At 42.7% G+C, this 21034-nt stretch overlaps 1 protein-coding gene across 4 annotated transcripts in view; it reads left to right on the top strand.

Annotated features, from left to right (window-relative positions):
* Positions 1 to 21034, top strand: part of LOC124139548 (kidney mitochondrial carrier protein 1-like) — a 55984-nt gene that overhangs the window by 20610 nt on the left and 14340 nt on the right. For 3 of the 4 annotated variants that reach the window (XM_046506705.2, XM_046506706.2, XM_046506704.2), the window contains exon 2: positions 11103 to 11239. In XM_046506705.2, coding sequence (XP_046362661.1) covers positions 11182 to 11239 — 58 coding nt within the window. In that variant the 5' untranslated portion in view covers positions 11103 to 11181. Of the gene's footprint in view, positions 1 to 5660; positions 5769 to 11102; positions 11240 to 21034 lie in introns of those variants that run through there. The other variant, XM_046506707.2, reaches the window with a different exon arrangement.

The raw sequence follows: 21034 nt of genomic DNA on the forward strand, positions 1-21034 counted from the left end.
TGTGTAGGACTCTCCATAGCCATTGATAGAAGGTCTCTCAATCTGTGACAGAATATCTAAATATGTTTCCTATATTCACACCTGATATGAACGGAATAGCCCAGGTGAAACAGATGCTTCTGTAATATTAATCAACCTTACTTTCATTTCTACATTTACATGCAAGCAATGTGATTTATGATTCGGAAGGAAATTGAAATGCAAATATTTTCATTGGCATTAATAGCTAATTAATATTGATAGAGGTTTACCAAAAACAGAATAATAGTTTTTGTACTGAACAAAACAAATTGGGGATAATGAATATTTTGGAGGATATTTTTTATGAAATTATGTGCTTGGTCTTCATTACAAAAACTTGTCCCTCCAAATATTCAGGATCCCAAACTTTGTTCTGTAAATATGCGTACAGATTCTGAATGAGAATGGATGAAAATAATTTACGTTAGTCCTGAGTGATGCTCAAGATTATAGTTGTTTAAATCATTCAGTTTATCAAACTTATAGATTGCATGCTAGATATAACTGATATTTCTATTCTGGTGAAAATAACACACATAGTTCAGTGTGTCAGTGGATAATTTCCTTCAGACTAATCAGTGTCTGTAATAGGCTTGGTTTAGCTTGTGCGATTATTTTCCATTGCTGCATATGTGAAATATGCAATATGTGGTTGACCTGGGACCCCATGTTCATTCCCGGGACCCCAAATATTATTACCCAGAGTCCCCTGGTTTGGACACTAGAGGATAAACCCTAGATGATGTAGATAGGGAGGTACACAAGCGAATACAACAAGGTCCCTTTGATGATGTTGCTGTGCCAGATTAGCGTTGGAGGATTCACGATGGCATGTGTGATGCATGTGTGTTGCATGTGCGATGCATGTCACAGCTGTACATGGTGCTCCTCATCTCTTCCCACCAACCCCATCCCCCTTCTCCTTTCTCCTCACCTTCATCCCTTTCCCCACCACCACCACCTCTTCTCTCCTCCTCCTTCCCCCCGAGGCCCCCATCTTTACCCCTTTCCCCACCACCACCACCTCTTCTCTCCTCCTCCTTCCCACCTGAGGCCCCCATCTTTACCCCTTTCCCCACCACCTCTTCTCTCCTCCTCCTTCCCCCCTGAGGCCCCCATTATCTTCTCCCCCCTCATCCCTCCCTCTTCTCCTCCTCTCTCCCCCCCCCCCCCCCCCTTGTTTTAGCTCTAGGATACTGCTTGTTTTAGCTCTAGGATACTGCTTGTTCTAGCTCTAGGATACAGCTTGTTATGGTATCAAACAGATGCTCAACTAACGCACAGCTTGTCATTGATGGAGAGTCTTGGTTATTGTTAATAAATATAAGTAGTTTTTATGTAAAATATTATTTCTCAGTGTATAAAAGATGTTCGTAGGTGATCAATATTGTCATATTTTATTGTAGGAAAAACATGTTCATGGCATTCCATTGACACAAGTGTAAATGTTGTCTAGAAATAAACTAACCGAACGACATCATTCTGAGTGCTATTGTCTAGAAATAGACAGATTGTGTGACCGGCCTAGAACTCTACTCCAGTGAGTGGACACAAGGCCATGCTGCCATCTGCAGGTACTTAATTGTAATGCCAGACGTTGATAATGCACCACATGTGTGCTATGTAAGGCAACAATGCTGCAGGCCGGACAACTTTCTCCGCTTTCCATTCACCATCCACATGTATACAGTCTGTCACCCTGTTTACTGGCATCCGGTAGCCTAGTGGGCAAAGTGTTTGCTTGTCTTATCTAAGACCTGTTTCATTCCCACACTGTGACTTGGTTGATTACATGGTGTGGATCAATGCTCATATTATCAATCACTGAATTGTCTCGTACAGACTAATTCATTTCATATACCGGAATAATCGCTACGTGAGATGTCGACCAACAAATCCACCAACCAATCAAAAAGGAGGCGTGCACCCCAATCGGATAAGAATGAACATTAGTCACATGCTGTCCCTGATTATCCTCATTGATCCATGAGCACCTTAGGGATGGTCGGGTAGCCTAGTGGTTAAAGCGTTCGCTCGTCATGCCGAAGACCCGGTTCGATTCCCGACATGGGTACAATGTGTGAAGCCCATTTCTGGTGTCCCCCGCCGTAATATTGCTGGAATATTGCTAAAACCGACATAAAACCATACTCACTCACTCACTCATGAGCACCTTATGTCAGAGTGTAGTTTTCACAAAATTGGATTAAAAAAGATGTGACAAGGTTGCATTGATGTTTCAATGCTCACTAAGCCGCAGTGCCATTATATAGAGATGCAGTTTCAATGAATTGATATGTCCTGGGAGACAGCTTGATATCACCCTAGCGATATCGCCTGAGGAGGCCAGTTTTAGATGACAAACGACTGAAATACTCTTCATATCGATGGTAAGCAGTGTTTGAAATAATTTTAACACCCAACACGATGGTTGGGCAGGTGACCCATAAATGTTGCCTGCCATCTTCAAAGTTACCTGCCCGCATTCAGACATTATAAATATTGAAAAATCACTAAAATAAGAGACAAATCACGCCTTGATTCAGTTGCAAACAATTTATTGAGGATGTACAAGGAGTTGTAATAAAACTGAAGATGTAGGCAGTCTTAAAATTATGTGCCGAGACAGTCAGGCATTGGGGAAAATTTCCTGCAGCCCGACAGAAAAGTTACCAGCCACGGGCAGGTGGGCAGGCAGTTTTTTGGGACACTGATGGGAAGACCAACTCACGTCTTCCTATCCTCAGGTTACTGCAGCTGTTATGACTCATCACACAATCAACATGATCAACCTGGTTAAGCTTAAAATTATTCACAACGCTTGTCGGTTGACATATATCGTTGTAAGGGACACACTTTTTGTAGGTGTTGTGCTCATTAATAATTCTGGTAGTAAACAGGCCCTACTTAGGATCTATTTCATGTCAGATCCCATGAATATTTCTTATTGGTGTCTCCACTTGCTTATCAAATTGTAAATATTGGCTGCATTTCTGTGCAGAGTGGCGTCCCTTTGGTGTACCAGAATCCTATGATGATGAGTTTGAATCCTAAATTCACACTGATAATGTTTGTCAGCACCATTGTCAGCACCATACCCATGTGCGTTGGTTTCACCAGAGCTGCGTCTAGGGGCATGCATTCTTCCCACATGAAGTTACTGTTCAAAGTAGTGTCTCACCCAACTCACTCACTCACTCACTCACCCAACTCACCCAACTCACTCACTCACTCACTCACTCACTCACTCACCCACCCACCCACCCACCCACTCACTCACTCACTCACTCACTCACTCACCCACTCACTTGTGATAATTTAGAAAAACAAGGGCCCATTGTGACAAGCCCTTTCTTGGTGTGTCATGCTCGTCTGGATGCAGTGTTAAAAGTGAAACTCACTACATGAGGTTGGTATTGAAAGGCCACTTTCAGTACTCCATGGGGGTACAGTGTCACTCATTTGCTCGCTCACTCATTCATTCGCTCGCTCACTCATTCATTCGCTCACTCACTCACTCACACACTCACTCACTCACTCACTCACTCACTCACTCATTGTGTACCTTTCCTGTTGCCCACACAAAGTTCTCTGTTTGTCATGTGGAATGTCCTGAGGCTGGTCAGCTAGGCACACAAGCGAGGACATTGTTCTCACCAGTGAACCACTTAGAGCAGCCTTTCATCCAATAAGTAGCAGTATTACATGTAGCTTTTAACAAAGTAGACCCTTTTGGCCTGAATTAGCCTCATTATGACCTGATGTAGTAGCCTCATTGTGACCTGATGTAGTAGCCTCATTGTGACCTGATGTAGTAGCCTCATTATGACCTGATGTAGCCTCATTGTGACCTGATGTAGTAGCCTCATTGTGACCTGATGTAGTAGCCTCATTGTGACCTGACCTGAAGTAGCCTCATTGTCACCTGATGTAGCCGACTCGTGAAGATTCTGGGGTAGAATAGGTCTTCAGCAACCCATGCTTGCCGTAAAAGGTGACTATGCTTATCGTAAAAGGCGACTAACAAGATCCGGTGGTCAGGCTCGCTGACTCGGTTTATACATGTCATCGTTCCCAATTGCATGGAACGATGCTCATGATAATAATCACTGCATTGTCTGGTCGAGACTTGATTATTTACAGACCGCCGTCATATAGCTGGAATATTGCTGAGTGCGGCGTTTAACAACAAACCAACCAACCAACCTGATGTAGCATCATTATGACCTGATGTAGCCTCATTGTGACCTCATGCAGCCTCATTGTGACCTGATGTAGCCTCATTGTGACCTAATGCAGCCTCATTGTGACCTGATGTAGCCTCATTGTGACCTGATGTAGCCTCATTGTGACCTCATGCAGCCTCATTGTGACCTGTTGTAGCCTCATTGTGACCTAATGTAGCCTCATTGTGACCTGATGTAGCCGACCCGTGAAGATTCCGGGGTAGAATAGGTCTTCAGCAACCCATGCTTGCCGTAAAAGGTGACTATGCTTATCGTAAAAGGCGACTAACGAGATCGGGTGGTCAGGCTCTCTGACTTGGTTGATACATGTCATCGATCCCAATTGCATGGAACGATGATCATGATAATAATCACTGCATTGTCTGGTCGAGACTTGATTATTTACAGACCGCCGTCATATAGCTGGAATATTGCTGAGTGCGGCGTTTAACAACAAACCAACCAACCAACCTGATGTAGCATCATTGTGACCTGATGTAGCCTCATTGTGACCTGATGTAGCCTCATTGTGACCTGATGTAGCCTCATTGTGACCTGATGTAGCCCCATTGTCACCGGTTGTAGCCTCATTGTCACCTGATGTAGCCTCATTGTGACCTAATGTAGCCTCATTGTGACCTGTTGTAGCCTCATTGTGACCTGATGTAGCCTCATTATGACCTGATGCAGCCTCATTGTGACCTAATGTAGCCTCATTGTGACCTGATGTAGCCTCATTGTGACCTCATGCAGCCTCATTGTGACCTAATGCAGCCTCATTGTGACCTAATGCAGCCTCATTGTCACCTGACCTGAAGCAATGTCATTATGACCTGCAGATCCTCTCGGCCTCCTGTCAGTGCAAAATGTCTTCTACCGACCCAGTGGTCTTTGGTCTTACAATTCACGTACAGAATTGTGTCCCTTGGCTGCCAGGATCTGCTGACCACTTCACGCATCGAGATTTGCTACAAGAAAAAGTGCTATGATAATACTGATATATCTAAATTTGATAAAAAGTTATTTTCAAAATCCAGATATATTTTTCTCAAACTCCATCTGCCTGCTGCAACAGGTGGTCTCTTCAGCCTGGTGGCATTGGTCCAAGTAATGGTGGATGCTTTCAATAAGCAGTCTAGTTACCCAGAGAGAAGAAACACATTAATAGTGAAGCTTACACAAAACTTTTCCTAAGATCCGCACACCCTACCAACAACACAGCCTATGTCCGATATCTATGGGTAGTGAACCGTGGGGGAAGATATGTGTCTCCAACAGAAAACTGGTAATGAGAAATATGACATGATTCATGCCAGTCTTTCATCACGTTAGAAGCGCCTCCTGGGGGCAAGGTGAACTAGTGCGGGGTCGGGGGGAGGAGGAGAGTACTTACTATCTGCAGTATGTGGAGCGTGACAGGGAATATTGAAAAAGCTGTCAGTCGAGGCGTTAGCCACGTGGGTTATTACAGTTGTGTATTTCTGCCCTCATTAAGCTGCAAACCAAGGGACGGAGACAAAAGTATGTATTCTGGAATATTATGCTTATCAAGTTTCAATCTATTCTTCTTAAGGGTACTGTGTGGTAGCCTTGTGGTTAAAGTGATGGCTTGTTACACAAAAGACCCGGGTTGGATTTGCCATGTGCTACTGATACTTGCTGAAAGTTGATACCAATGTGTGATATTTGTATCAGAAATCTTTATAACATGATACCAATCATATCAGAAATCTTTATAACATGATACCAATCATATCAGAAATTTTTATAACATGATACCAATCATATCAGAAATCTTTATAACATACCAATCATATCAAAATCTTTATAACATGATACCAATCATATCAGAATCTTTATAACATGATACCAATCATATCAGAAATCTTTATAACATGATACCAATCATATCAGAAATCTTTATAACATGATACCAATCATATCAGAAATCTTTATAACGTGATTCCAATCATATCAGAAATCTTTATAACGTGATACCAATCATATCAGAAATCTTTATAACGTGATACCAATCATATCAGAAATCTTTATAACATGATACAAATCATACCAGAATCTTTATAACATACAGATCATATCAGAATCTTTATAACATACGGATCATATCAGAATCTTTTTAAAATACAGATCATATCAGAATCTTTATAACATGATACCAATCATATCAGAAATCTAAAAACATGATACCAATCATATCAGAAATCTTTATGACATGATATCAATCATATCAGAAATCTTTATGACATGATATCAATCATATCAGAAATCTTTAAAACGTGATACCAATCATATCAGAATCTTTATAACATACAGATCATATCCGATCTTTATATCATACAAATTCTATCAGAACTGTTTTTAAACATGATACCATGCATATTAGAAATCTTTATTACAGAAAACAGTTCATATTAGAAACTTTTCATGATCAGGGATTGGGCAGCCTAGTGGTTAAAGTGTTTGCTCGTCATGCCAAAGGCCTGGGTTTGATTCCCTACAGATGATAACCAGCCTTAAATACCATTCCACTCCTAATACGGCAGCGCATCAACTATGTACATGAACAAGCATTGAATTGTGCCATCACAAAGGATCTAATATAAAATAATACTGTAATTCAATATTTGGTCAAAGGGATGATTAACCTACATCATCGTGCAGTGAATGCATGGCTAGCCTAGTGGAGTCTTCTCAGGTCCCCGATAGAGTTTCCAAGGAGATGTACAATCCAAATAAATTCAAGAGTCCCTTGTCATTGGGTATTTCATCCAAGTGAAAGAGCAATTTAAGGCCCTATGGGCAATCATTTCTGCAGCCTGCTCTTTTATGTGGTGGGTAAAATGTGACTTCCGTACACTGGAATTCTCAAATGGGCATCTGAGTCAGAAATAAAACGCTCCTACTTTCAATAATGATTTATCTCCGTGGAGAGCACTTGTAAATTCTGAGTTTTGTGACATTTTATTATCACTTTTTCAGACATGCAAACTCCAGCTTGTTACGCCATTATATGTAATCGTGGTTTTAGATTCACTGCATGGGCTTGGGGCCTGGGTCGGAATTAAAGGCTGGAGACGCAGTCACTATCTGGGTCTTTGTGAAGGGGCATTGCGACCTGGTGTTTATCATGTAAATGTTCTGCATTTGTGTTGTTGCATATCGTTGCAAAAAATGGCTACCTGTTTCACGTGTTAAAACTAGTTCAATTGTTGCCTGCACGATAAATTTAACAGGCATTTCTATTTAGATAAGAAATACAATCGACGTTCTAACCGCATTTTCCTCACTCCTTTGCAAAGTTTCATTTAAAACAAGGAATTCCCCTTAGACTACTGTATTATACTGAAATGCTGTTCAAAGCACGGTTAAAACACATTTTTTAAACTGATGAGAAGATAGTATAGATGGGTAACTTATCGGTTTTACAGTTGTAGCCCCAAAAAATTACAAATGTGAAAAAAGGTTCGTTCATCATAATACCTTGTCGTCAGCTGCACGTCTAACTTCTATATGCCACTCAAACTTGTTTTTGAAACTTTAAATTTTCCATTAAACCCAACACACTCTCTTGCTCATGCTTGCTAAAAAAGATCACTTTTCTTTCTAATAAAGAAATGGAAAAAAGATTATTGATAAATGTTGGTTTCATTCACATTTGACTATTTTTGGATTGCATGTTTATGATTCTTTTTACATCAGTCATGTTTTTATCAAAAAAGAAACCTTTGATCTTTGCCTCCGTTAATGGATGCAATGGCTGCGTGCATCTCATCATGGCTGTCAAAAGGTTCTTAGTTTTTTTCTTGAAAGAGTTGAAAGAAATGGACCTTTAGATAGAAGAGTTCTAATCTTTGGCTGTATTTGGTAGCTTTCATATCCTGATTAAGTACATGAAAATGGCTAGTCATTTGTCAGGAAGATCATGATTGACAATACAGATTACAGTTTGCGTATTTGTTATTTGAGCTGGAGATTAGACTAACATTTAGTCTCTGAAATCTTATATTACACAATATCCTTCTTGACTCTAAAAAAATCAAAAAAATCCCTATGCTGATGTGGAATAGAGCTAGCTTGAGCTGGCTAGGCTTGCTTTTGTATGCATTTCTAGATTATTATTTTTTCATAAAATAAATATATTCCACGGTCATGGTGCAGGACTAGCTAGAGATTTGCAATGCTCATCTCACCATTAGCCAGCATACAGTCCCTGAAACAAATATTCCAGTACAGCCCATGCAAGAAATATTTAGCAAGTCTAGATTACTGCAGTATGAAAATGAAGTCTCTGGGCTCCTTTTTATTATATTTCATAACTATAATTGAACAAATGTTTTTATCCGAAAAGGTTGTGTTTGTGTCAGGGTCCAGATGTTAGTTTAATCTAGCCCTGTGCAACTTGGTATGTGGTGTGCTGGGTGGTAGGGCTGTCACGATACAGGTACCTCACTGTACCGATCTCGACTTTGAGGTCAAGATACGATACGTATCTCGATACAGCAATACCGACCTTTTATGCGTAAATTTAGAAGCAAACTTTTTAATTCCATATCACGTTCACAATTATGTGTTCTAACCACTATCAGTAGAGTATTTTGTAAAATAATAATACTTAGAAAAGATTGATTCCGTTTATTCAAACAAGTGTCTGACACTAACAAGTAAGTGTCAAATTCAGAAAACATGACATTTTGATTCGAGAAGAAAAATCAATCGATACACGAACAAATGGATACTGATTTCAATAAAATTTCGTATTGATATAAATTTACATATCATATCGTGAGAATTATCTACCGATGCATCGGTACAATCGGTGAATCAGGACGTCCCTACTGGGTGGCTAATTTGGGTCAGGTAAAAATTGAAGTGTTTTAGTAGGGCATTAAGTCTGCAATGACTTGCTGGCTGTAGGCAGATAAAACTGCCTTATATGCCACTCAGTCTAGGCATCTATTGGTCAGCTAAGATTGGGACCTATTCAGTGTGCTTGTTGAAACAGTCCAAGGTTGAATACCAGCTTGATTATATCAGGGTATGGTGTGCGATACTATTCACTGATTCTTAAGTGTGAGAGCATAATTACTTATAGTTAGCATTCAGGCAAGTAGTATGCGATGTATTGGGAAGATGTTATATTTGGGATAACACTTTCTAAAAAAGGTACAGATTCTTCAAATCTGGACCAGACAATCCAGTGATCGATTATGTAATGATCCATGCCATTGGAGTATGTTGACACGCCATCAATCAAGTTATCCTTTACGACCACCATGGTTGGCTGGGGCCAAGATTTACTACCCATAGGGTTAGAAATATTTTTGTATGTGCACTAGTGCAAAGATCACTTCCCCGCGCACCAGTGTATTGTTTCAGTCATCCAAACAGCACTGTTGACGTCATCCGAATTTTATTGTGACGTAAGGTCGGAATGACGTCATACCAGAAATGACGTCATAGGTGAAAATTGTTGACGTCATCCGACAAATTGTGGTTTTCTAGGACAGTGGTGGTCATTAATGAATTTTATTGAAGGGGAGCTCAAGAGAATTAAGAAATAATGGGTAATACAGAAATTATTACACTCGCATGTGTGTCATACTGATTTTATAATACACATGTAAGAATGCATGTTTACTCTCTCACTCGGGAAATACAAGAATTCTGACAATCGTTATGTAAAATCAGTATGACACACATGCTCGTATAATAACCTCTATTTCTCACTGAATGACCCTGTGAAATTTGGTTGGGCGATTAAGGAAATATACATTGTCATTGAATGCCTGGTCCGATCTGCCAGATAACCTTGTGTCTGTGTTAGCTGTATTGTTGAGATTACATCCCCTTTGATCTGTCCAAGTATAGAATGTCTACTTGAAGATGAAGGAAACAATGTTTTAACGTGTAGCTCCCACTTCCTTTTAGCAGTCCAGTGTTCCTTCCTCCGGTTCCGTTGTGCTGGTTTTAATTCATGATTTGATGAAGAGTATAATTTATTTGTTTGTTTGTTGTTTAATGCCACACTCAGCAATATTCCAGCCATATGACGACGGTCTGTAAATAATCGAGTCTGGACCAGACAATCCAGTGTTTCACATCATGAGCATCGATCCACACAATTGGGATCGATGACATGCATCAACCAAGTCAGCGAGCCTGACAAACCGATCCCGTTAGTCGCCTCTTACGACAAGCAAAGTCGCTTTTACGGCAAGCGTGGGTTGCTATACCCCGGAATCTTCACGGATCGATGAAGAGTATTAATCTTGACTGATTTGGGATGCACCCATTTCTGTAGTATGAGCAGTACGTGAACCTTTGCTTAGCATATACCAGCTGTGAAGGGTGGTATGTAAAGCCTTGATTTCCATGCTTCATTTTGAACTCAGCTTACCAATAATAGGTAGTTGTTAGCGGGACTGACAGCCCAAGTGAACTTGTAACACATGTGGTGTCTCCTTAGGCAAGTAAGTTAGTTCCAAGCCTACCTTTGTTCACCCAGCAGTAAATGGGTACCCGGTAGGATGAGATGGTAATGTGGCTATTAACCTTCTAGCAGCTTGGGATGTAAACTCGCCAGGGAGCAGAAAATGCAAATCAAATGCACTACTGATCCATTGACTGTGGTAATAAAGTGGATCTATCATGGCCTATGCACATTGGAGCAGTTATAAATTGGAATGTGTTCAACACTAATTCACAGTTTAATTTTGTGAACTTATGGCATGGTGCTATCTTGAACGTCTCTCCATCCGTTAACTTCATGTCATTGGGGCCTGTGGCACCCGTGACAGTTGATGTCCCACTGATCGTTGTCGTCCTTGGTTTCAGATAGGACTCTACAATCATCTCCCTGTTTCTGGACACAGCAAGCTGACAGACTTTCTCATTCAGTGGTGGAGGCCAAGGAATGAATGACTGGCGGCCGTTTATCTATGGAGGTCTAGCTTCTATGACCGCAGAATGTGGTAAGCATTTTAATTTCGGCTTTGCATTCACCATCCTCAATTATCTATGGTATTAATAATATCTCCATTCCCTTATGATCCCTGGACCCTTTCGTCAACTTTGCTTGGAGTTTGATTGACTGCAGGTGCTGAGAAAAGTCGTCCAATCAAACATCAGACATGAACGGGAGAAATACTGTGCTAATTTGTAGGAGACAGGGGTGGTAGGTGGGGAGGGTTTATTGAGTAGGAGGGAGTAGAGGAGGGGTGATGATTGGGGGTGGTAGGTGGGGAGGGGGTAGAAGAGGGGTGATGATTGGGTGTGGTTGGTGGAGAGGGAGTAGAAGAGGGGTGATGATTGTGGGTGGTAGGTGGGGAGGGAGTAGAAGAGGGGTGGTAGGTGGGGAGGGGGTAGAAGAGGGGTGGTAGGTGGGGAGGGAGTAGAAGAGGGGTGGTAGGTGGGGAGGGAGTAGAAGAGGGGTGGTAGGTGGGGAGGGGGTAGAAGAGGGGTGATGATTGGGGGTGGTAGGTGGGGAGGGAGTAGAAGAGGGGTGATGGTTGGGGGTGGTAGGTGGGGAGGGAGTAGAAGAGGGGTGATGATTGGGTGTGGTAGGTGGGGAGGGAGTAGAAGAGGGGTGATGATTGGGTGTGGTAGGTGGAGAGGGAGTAGAGGAGGGGTGATGGTTGGGGGTGGTAGGTGGGGAGGGAGTAGAAGAGGGGTGATGATTGGGGGTGGTAGGTGGGGAGGGAGTAGAGGAGGGGTGATGATTGGGGGTGGTAGGTGGGGAGGGAGTAGAAGAGGGGTGATGATTGGGGGTGGTAGGTGGGGAGGGAGTAGAAGAGGGGTGATGATTGGGTGTGGTAGGTGGGGAGGGAGTAGAAGAGGGGTGATGATTGGGTGTGGTAGGTGGGGAGGGAGTAGAAGAGGGGTGATGATTGGGGGTGGTAGGTGGGGAGGGAGTAGAAGAGGGGTGATGATTGGGGGTGGTAGGTGGGGAGGGAGTAGAAGAGGGGTGATGGTTGGGGGTGGTAGGTGGGGAGGGAGTAGAAGAGGGGTGATGATTGGGTGTGGTAGGTGGGGAGGGAGTAGAAGAGGGGTGATGATTGGGTGTGGTAGGTGGAGAGGGAGTAGAGGAGGGGTGATGGTTGGGGGTGGTAGGTGGGGAGGGAGTAGAAGAGGGGTGATGATTGGGGGTGGTAGGTGGGGAGGGAGTAGAAGAGGGGTGATGATTGGGTGTGGTAGGTGGGGAGGGAGTAGAAGAGGGGTGATGATTGGGGGTGGTAGGTGGGGAGGGAGTAGAAGAGGGGTGATGATTGGGTGTGGTAGGTGGGGAGGGAGTAGAAGAGGGGTGATGATTGGGTGTGGTAGGTGGAGAGGGAGTAGAGGAGGGGTGATGGTTGGGGGTGGTAGGTGGGGAGGGAGTAGAAGAGGGGTGATGATTGGGGGTGGTAGGTGGGGAGGGAGTAGAAGAGGGGTGATGATTGGGTGTGGTAGGTGGGGAGGGAGTAGAAGAGGGGTGATGATTGGGGGTGGTAGGTGGGGAGGGAGTAGAAGAGGGGTGATGATTGGGGGTGGTAGGTGGGGAGGGGGTAGAAGAGGGGTGATGATTGGGTGTGGTAGGTGGGGAGGGGGTAGAAGAGGGGTGATGATTGGGGGTGGTAGGTGGGGAGGGAGTAGAAGAGGGGTGATGGTTGGGGGTGGTAGGTGGGGAGGGGGTAGAAGAGGGGTGATGATTGGGGGTGGTAGGTGGGGAGGGGGTAGAAGAGGGGTGATGATTGGGTGTGGTAGGTTGGAGGGAGTAGAGGAGGGGTGATGATTGGGGGTGGTAGGTGGGGAGGGAGTAGAAGAGGGGTGATGATTGGGGGTGGTAGGTGGGGAGGGAGTAGAAGAGGGGTGATGATTGGGTGTGGTAGGTGGGGAGGGAGTAGAAGAGGGGTGATGATTGGGGGTGGTAGGTGGGGAGGGGGTAGAAGAGGGGTGATGATTGGGTGTGGTAGGTTGGAGGGAGTAGAGGAGGGGTGATGATTGGGGGTGGTAGGTGGGGAGGGAGTAGAAGAGGGGTGATGATTGGGGGTGGTAGGTGGGGAGGGAGTAGAAGAGGGGTGATGATTGGGGGTGGTAGGTGGGGAGGGGGTAGAAGAGGGGTGATGATTGGGTGTGGTAGGTTGGAGGGAGTAGAGGAGGGGTGATGATTGGGGGTGGTAGGTGGGGAGGGAGTAGAAGAGGGGTGATGATTGGGTGTGGTAGGTGGGGAGGGAGTAGAAGAGGGGTGATGATTGGGGGTGGTAGGTGGGGAGGGAGTAGAAGAGGGGTGATGATTGGGTGTGGTAGGTGGGGAGGGAGTAGAAGAGGGGTGATGATTGGGGGTGGTAGGTGGGGAGGGAGTAGAGGAGGGGTGATGATTGGGGGTGGTAGGTGGGGAGGGAGTAGAAGAGGGGTGGTAGGTGGGGAGGGAGTAGAAGAGGGGTGATGATTGGGTGTGGTAGGTGGGGAGGGAGTAGAAGAGGGGTGATGGTTGGGGGTGGTAGGTGGGGAGGGAGTAGAAGAGGGGTGGTAGGTGGGGAGGGAGTAGAAGAGGGGTGATGGTTGGGTGTGATAGGTGGGGAGGGGGTAGAAGAGGGGTGATGATTGGGTGTGGTAGGTGGGGAGGGGGTAGAAGAGGGGTGATGATTGGGGGTGGTAGGTGGGGAGGGAGTAGAAGAGGGGTGATGATTGGGGGTGGTAGGTGGGGAGGGAGTAGAGGAGGGGTGATGATTGGGTGTGGTAGGTGGGGAGGGAGTAGAAGAGGGGTGATGATTGGGGGTGGTAGGTGGGGAGGGAGTAGAAGAGGGGTGATGATTGGGGGTGGTAGGTGGGGAGGGAGTAGAAGAGGGGTGATGGTTGGGGGTGGTAGGTGGGGAGGGAGTAGAAGAGGGGTGATGATTAGGGGTGGTAGGTGGGGAGGGAGTAGAAGAGGGGTGATGGTTGGGGGTGGTAGGTGGGGAGGGAGTAGAAGAGGGGTGGTAGGTGGGGAGGGAGTAGAAGAGGGGTGATGATTGGGGATGGTAGGTGGGGAAGCCTTATGGGGAGGTGAGGGTAGCATCAGCTTTGCACAGCCTAAATATAATAGTCCAAACTGCGTAGACTGGCTTGTGGTCATGTCAGTCTGTTGTCAGACCCTCATGCATAATACATAGGGGGAGTTTAAATATTTAGTTTGAATTTACATTAAGTTGCCTTAGGTCACCTGTTGAATGAGTGGATGTTATTCTCTTACAAAAAAACAACATGTTTACAAAAAAAACACGCTAAAAATAGAAAAAAACTCCATGACCCAAACGAGCTCACAAACACATTATTCATTTCAAAGGCAGCATTATTGTAACAAGACCTGGCAATTTGTCCTCTATATGACTTTGACAATGGACTACTTCCCTGTCCAATGCACATGCATTCCCACACGTAGGCTGACAATATTAATAGCAGGCACTGTGCTATACAGGTCTAGCGGATATTGTGGCAGACGTATTGACCGTCCGTCCAGTGGATTCACTGGGTATTGGAGAGTTTGACACTTTCCTCTCCTGTTGATTGATTTGAACACCAGAAATAAAAACAACTTTAGAGTATTGATTGTTTTGTTTGTTGGATCAAGTTGGTTTGATTTGTGAAATTAGTTGTTTTATTAGAAATGAGTTTGTTTTTGGTTGAATTGTCTTTTCATTTGTAATAGAAAGGAAAATAGGAAAGTTCTAGAAATCTAGACTTCCTATGGTGTTGTAGACTTGCTTGATTTTGGATAAAAGAGTGTATTAAGGGAGAGGAACAATATTCCAGTTATATGACGGCAGCCTGTAAATAATTGAGTCTGGACCAGAAATTCCAGTGATTGCTATCATAAGCATTGATCTATGCAATTGTGATATGATGACATGCATCGACCAAGCAAGCCTGACCACCCCAAAAGTTGGGTGTATTGAGGGAGAGGAAAAGTGGGGTTTATTGAGGGAGAGCAAAGGTGGGGTTTATTGAGGGAAAGCAAAGGTGGGGTGTATTGAGAGAGAGGAAAAGTGGGGTGTATTGAGAGAGAGCAAAAGTGGGGTGTATTGAGGGAGAGCAAAGGTGGGGTTTATTGAGGGAGAGCAAAAGTGGGGTGTATTGAGGGAGAGCAAAAGTGGGGTGTATTGAGGGAGAGCAAAAGTGGGGTGTATTGAGGGAAAGCAAAGGTGGGGTTTATTGAGGGAAAGCAAAGGTGGGGTTTATTGAGGGAGAGGAAAAGTGGGGTGTATTGAGAGAGAGCAAAGGTGGGATGTATTGAGGGAGAGCAAAGGTGGGGTTTATTGAGGGAAAGCAAAGGTGGGGTTTATTGAGGGAGAGGAAAAGTGGGGTATATTGAGGGAGAGGAAAAGTGGGGTGTATTGAAGGAGAGCAAAGGTGGGGTGTATTGAGGGAGAGCAAAAGTGGGGTGTATTGAGGGAGAGCAAAAGTGGGGTGTATTGAGGGAGAGCAAAAGTGGGGTGTATTGAGGGAGATGTAAAGCTGGTTTAACTATTATGATATTTTGCCAATGTATACCACTGAGTGTGAAACCAGTGTAACATGTTATTTTCAGTATTCATCCTATAAGTTGACGTAAAACGAGAAGGCAATGTGTTGTTAATTCATCCTCTAGCATCAGTTTTTCCTATAAATATGATCAACACCAAGAAAAAAAGCATTGTAACTTGTTATATAATATGTTTGTGCTTTTTGATGAATAATTTTATTGTTGGTTTACAAATCTGTGACATGACAAATTGCAAATAATATTAAAATGACTTTTTACTTATATTTTATTAACATGCCGCTTCTGATGTATGTAAAGGATATAAAAAGAAATTAAGATAAAAGTTAGTTTGTGTTGAACAGAGGATTCATTTGGAATTACGAAATTCAGAGCAAACTGTTTATCGCAAAGTTTGAAGCGATGTAGGTAAGAGTTACAGCCCTTTGATTTGACATACCCAGTTGCGCAGTCGATATGGCGGGAAATTGGTGATATTCATGTGTCTTGTGAGTGCAGTCAAGGGGCATCAATTCAGGAAATTCACAACGTGTGACCGCAGTGAAACATTTTCATTTGAGGACAATACTTTTTTTTTAAACATTGTAAGACCAAACTAAATTCCGTAAACCAACTAAAAAACATTACTGGCCTTAAGTTGACATTAGAGGAGATGTGAGTGCATGAGGCAGTTGATACTTCAGCCGTCTTCACTTCTTCATCTCATCAAAATTGCATCCAACAAGTACTTTTTTGTTGCTTTCATGAACAATACCTGTATCATAATTCAATTCCCTTCAGAAATGCACAGTGGTAATTTCATTTTGGTGTTTTAGCATACGCAAATTGCATTACACCCGATACATGCATTAGCAGCCTCCGGCATGGTAAAGTAGCGCTGTGGGTCAAGGTCACTGTAAGGTCACAGCCACATTGTCTAGATGTTAGCCTTGCTTCAAGGCTGTACTGAAAAAAAGTCCATGGTTGTGTAGGAATTCTATCCTAATGATAGGCAAATCTAGATATATGGACAGTATGGTCTCTTATAGGGAATACTTGTTCTAATTATTTACATAATCTAGAATTTATGATTTAAACTAATAATTATTGCCTCAGAGACTTGTGCATGTCTATGTAGATGTCATCACCCCGACTTAGACACACTGACCTAGCTGGAGACCTGGGCTGTGTTGTGCTGGGGAGGAGACAGACAGTAGACTTCCATAAGTCTCTACGGCAATATTTATTAGTTATTAAATCATAAGTTCTAGATATGTAAATAATAAGAACAAGTTGTTCCACTAGAAGACTGGAGTCCTTACTGTGCACATATCTAGACTTGCCTTTAAGGAGGAATAGAATTACTGCATATCCATTTCTTTCCATTCAGCCTTGGAGCAAGGCTAGGGGAACTGTAATGTCTCCCCACAGTAGAAGGATTTTTTTCATCTATCCATGTACAGAATAACTTATTAATCAATATATCAAGATACTTTTGAGTCAATATGTTGATACTAAACCTTCCAATCAATGACATTTTAGGGTTTGTAGATCTTGATGCAGTATAATTGTGGAGACAAATGGCAGTCAGATATTTTCATATTACCAACTTTTGATAGACCATCCTTCTGTATCAGTGCCGCTTTTAGTAATATTCCAGCAATATTACGGCAGGGGACACCAAAAATGTTCTTCACACATAGTACCCATGTGGGGAATCAAACCCAGGTCTTCGCATGACAGGCGAACGTTTTAACCACTAGGCTAAACCGCCGCCCCTTGTCCTCGTATATGTGAGTGAGTGAGTATGGTTTTATGCCGCTTTTAGCAATATTCCAGCAATATCATGACGGGGGACACCAGAAATGGGCTTCACACATTGTACCCATGTCGGGAATCGAACCCAGGTCTTCGGCGTAACGAGCGAACGCTTTAACCACTAGGCTACCCGACCGCCCCGTATTGTATATGTAAGTAAAGTATATGTAAGTAAAGTCATACGCACAGGGTGCATGTTATTAGACTGCAAAGATACATAAACAGGTTTATAAACATTTTTTAGACACTCATTCACACATTTCAAGTAGACACTCTCCTTAACACATTTCAAGGTATCTGGGTGCGGGGAATATGGTGTGGTTTTCATGTCTAGTGGTGTTTGTATGGGCGCTGTGTGAATGTAGATTAGATTTCTTTTAAACATGTATGCAGACTAGCGGGACATGGAACTGCAGGTCATGTTTTCAATTACAGAGCTTCTCACAACAACAACTTATATGGCATATAAACGAGCATGTGGTATTGCCCCTCTGTTACCATAGAGCTAGGGGACGCAGGGAAATGACTTGGTGTTAAAGTGTTCAATCAATAGTGTACACCTATCTTTTCATTGTTGGAGGCCTCCAGAGCCGGTACTCGAATGTAACTTCTGTCAACGTAACTTTAGCCTCTAGGTGATTGATGCGTTCAAGATTATTGCACTTGTATGGTGATGTGGATGTATGAGTGTCTAGCCTCTTGTGCTCGTCCAGACTTATGTCGTTTTTATTGTGCTAGCCCACTGAGATACCATGCCACATGTTAACATGACCACCCTACTCAGACACAGTATACTGATTCCGCACCGACCAGTCCTTGTTTTGTCACCTTAATGTCGAGCGCCAGGCAGAGAAACAAAAAGTACCATCTTTTAACATCTTTTGGTATGACTCATCGAGGGATTGAACCACCAACCTTCTGCACTCCAGGCAGACACTTTATCCACTAGACCATGGGGGTTGACACATTCAGACCAGAAGACACATAAGTTAATGAGGATTGGATGGTATTCATGGCTGACAGATATTATTCATACTTCAGCCACAGGGCCAAGTGATACTCAGACAAGACAGACTTGGATTGGTGTCCATGCTATCTGCCACTTGGGTTGGTTGTCTGCCACTTGGGTTGTATAATGGCTCTATAGTGTATTGGCTGTATAGTGTAATGGCTGTTAAAGTGTAATGGCTGCTGTCTGCCGTGTGGGTTGTATAACAGATGATGTAGCTGTTGTAGCCGTGGCACTGCTGACAATGCCATGTACGTGACCAGGTAAATGCAACAGGAAGCCATCAAGCAGGTGGCAACAAGTGCTAAGTGTCGCCCTCATAAATCAGTTGGACGGACAGAGCATTACAGTGGAAGAAGAGCTGCCATCAACTCGTCAGCTCGGACATTGTTTCAGGCGACATGTCAGACAAGTATCTCATTTAGCAAGTGATGAATGTAATCCCAGAACACAGATATTCAATTCGTAGTCATGCATCTAAGTCATCTATAAGCTGCCATCCGTATTCAGGTCTTTATATGCGAGGACAAGAATACGGAATCATTTGGAATGTTGGTTTGAATATCAGAACACAATGGCATGTTATTCTTAGCCAAGAATACAGATTATATGCCAATTATTGATTTTTGCAGCAGAACAAATTACACCACTTCGGATTCTGATCGGGATTTGGATGGGGATAGACTCGGGATTCGTTTTCCAGTGACGGTTAACGAGAAGAACTAAGCTGGGATAGGTCAAGACATGAATAGGGTGACTTTCTATGAAAATTTGATTACATGATGGTACAGACTAACACGCTGAGTGGGCAGAGATCCACTATCAATCCATAAGAGTGTTTATGCCATACAAGTATTAGCTGGGGTGGTTTGGCGGCAGATGGATGTGCCTGATAAGTGATTATATCACTTTCATTCAAATTACAGGTCTTTTGCATTACTGGAAATATCTGTTTTGTCCGGTCACTTGATGAGATTAATATGTTCTGTGACAAGATGATTCGTAGTTTATTTTACGAACCAGATAGCTTCTTGGCGTGTTTGTTAATGATGTCATGCTGTTGTCGTGATGAAATCGGGACATTATTGAAATGTGATATTCAACAATGAAATAACATTATTTTGCTTGACAATTTCAAGTTTTGTATGAATAATTTGAACTATCATTTGTAGCGATAGGTATTGGATGTTTATAATGTATCCCAATATATCACAATGCACAAGGACGTATTGCAATACGTATCACAATATATTGTATTATTCAACATTTTGAATTGAGAAGCAATTTGAAACATCAATATAGGATTTGAAGTTCATAAATGGAACAAAACAAGATGCTGGAACAACGTAATGTTTATTCATTCAATCAATACGCCCGGGATGGTAATGACTTGGTGTTACACCACTGCCACAGAAGAACTCCTTACATTTTAGAATTACGGAAACATTTCGAAGGTACATGTATTTCGCAAGTGTATAACATTAAACACATGATAAAAGTCACTGTTTGAAATCATCCGATATACCAGGCATCAAAACATGATATTGTGATACGTATCGTGGAAAGAATGAACTTCAGTTTACCGATACACCGGTAATACCTCGCACCCGTAATGATTAGTCCATAATATGTAAATTATTGAGTTTCATCCCTGTGCTGTTCACTACCACAAAGTGTGGATAGATGCTCATAGTATCAAACACTGGATTGTCTAGTCAAGATTCACTTTTTTACAGGCCTCTTTATATAGCAGTAACTTTGTTGAAACATTAAATGCACACACAGTGTTTTGCTCCATATGAACTATAAACATTGTCGTACCAAGTTGACAGTTACCGTATTTGACATGATAAGCGCCCACGGCGATATTTGCTAATATATTGGCAAGTGAACAATCCCAATTAGCACCCCTTCCGATTTATCAACGTACACAAGACTTATTTATTCGTGTATAATAAGCACTCGTGTGTTATATGCACCCTTAATTATGGGCAATGAAATTCTGGAAAAATATATCTGTCGTACATAAACATTTCAGGCTGTCAGCATAAACCGCAAAATTTATGTTTTTTCCACCAATATGATATTCTAATAAGAGCCCCCTATTTCTAATTTTGAGAGCGACCTGGGGGCTTATAACGTCGAATACGGTAATATACACAGATGCCTTTGACTTGGACAATTTGTTTAAAAGAAAGTAAACTGTTAAAAATTAAGCATAAACATCCACAGTCCCTGTCAAAACACTTATGTTCAAAGTTACAAATTTAGCGTCCACTGATTCAAATACCATAGAAGATCTCTTGGAGCCCACATTACTTTGAACACTTAAGAATAACCTGCCTCGCATTTTAGAATGTTTTGGATGAAAATGTAATTAAATGTGACCTGAGAGGGACATTTTTATTTTTTGAGTCATTCTATTGACATACTATGCAACATGCTGCTCTACGGCATTTCTGAGGG

Source organism: Haliotis rufescens, unplaced genomic scaffold, assembly GCF_023055435.1.
Source record: "Haliotis rufescens isolate VD_foot unplaced genomic scaffold, xgHalRufe1.0.p SCAF_9, whole genome shotgun sequence".
Classification (NCBI taxonomy): Eukaryota; Metazoa; Mollusca; class Gastropoda; order Lepetellida; family Haliotidae; genus Haliotis; species Haliotis rufescens.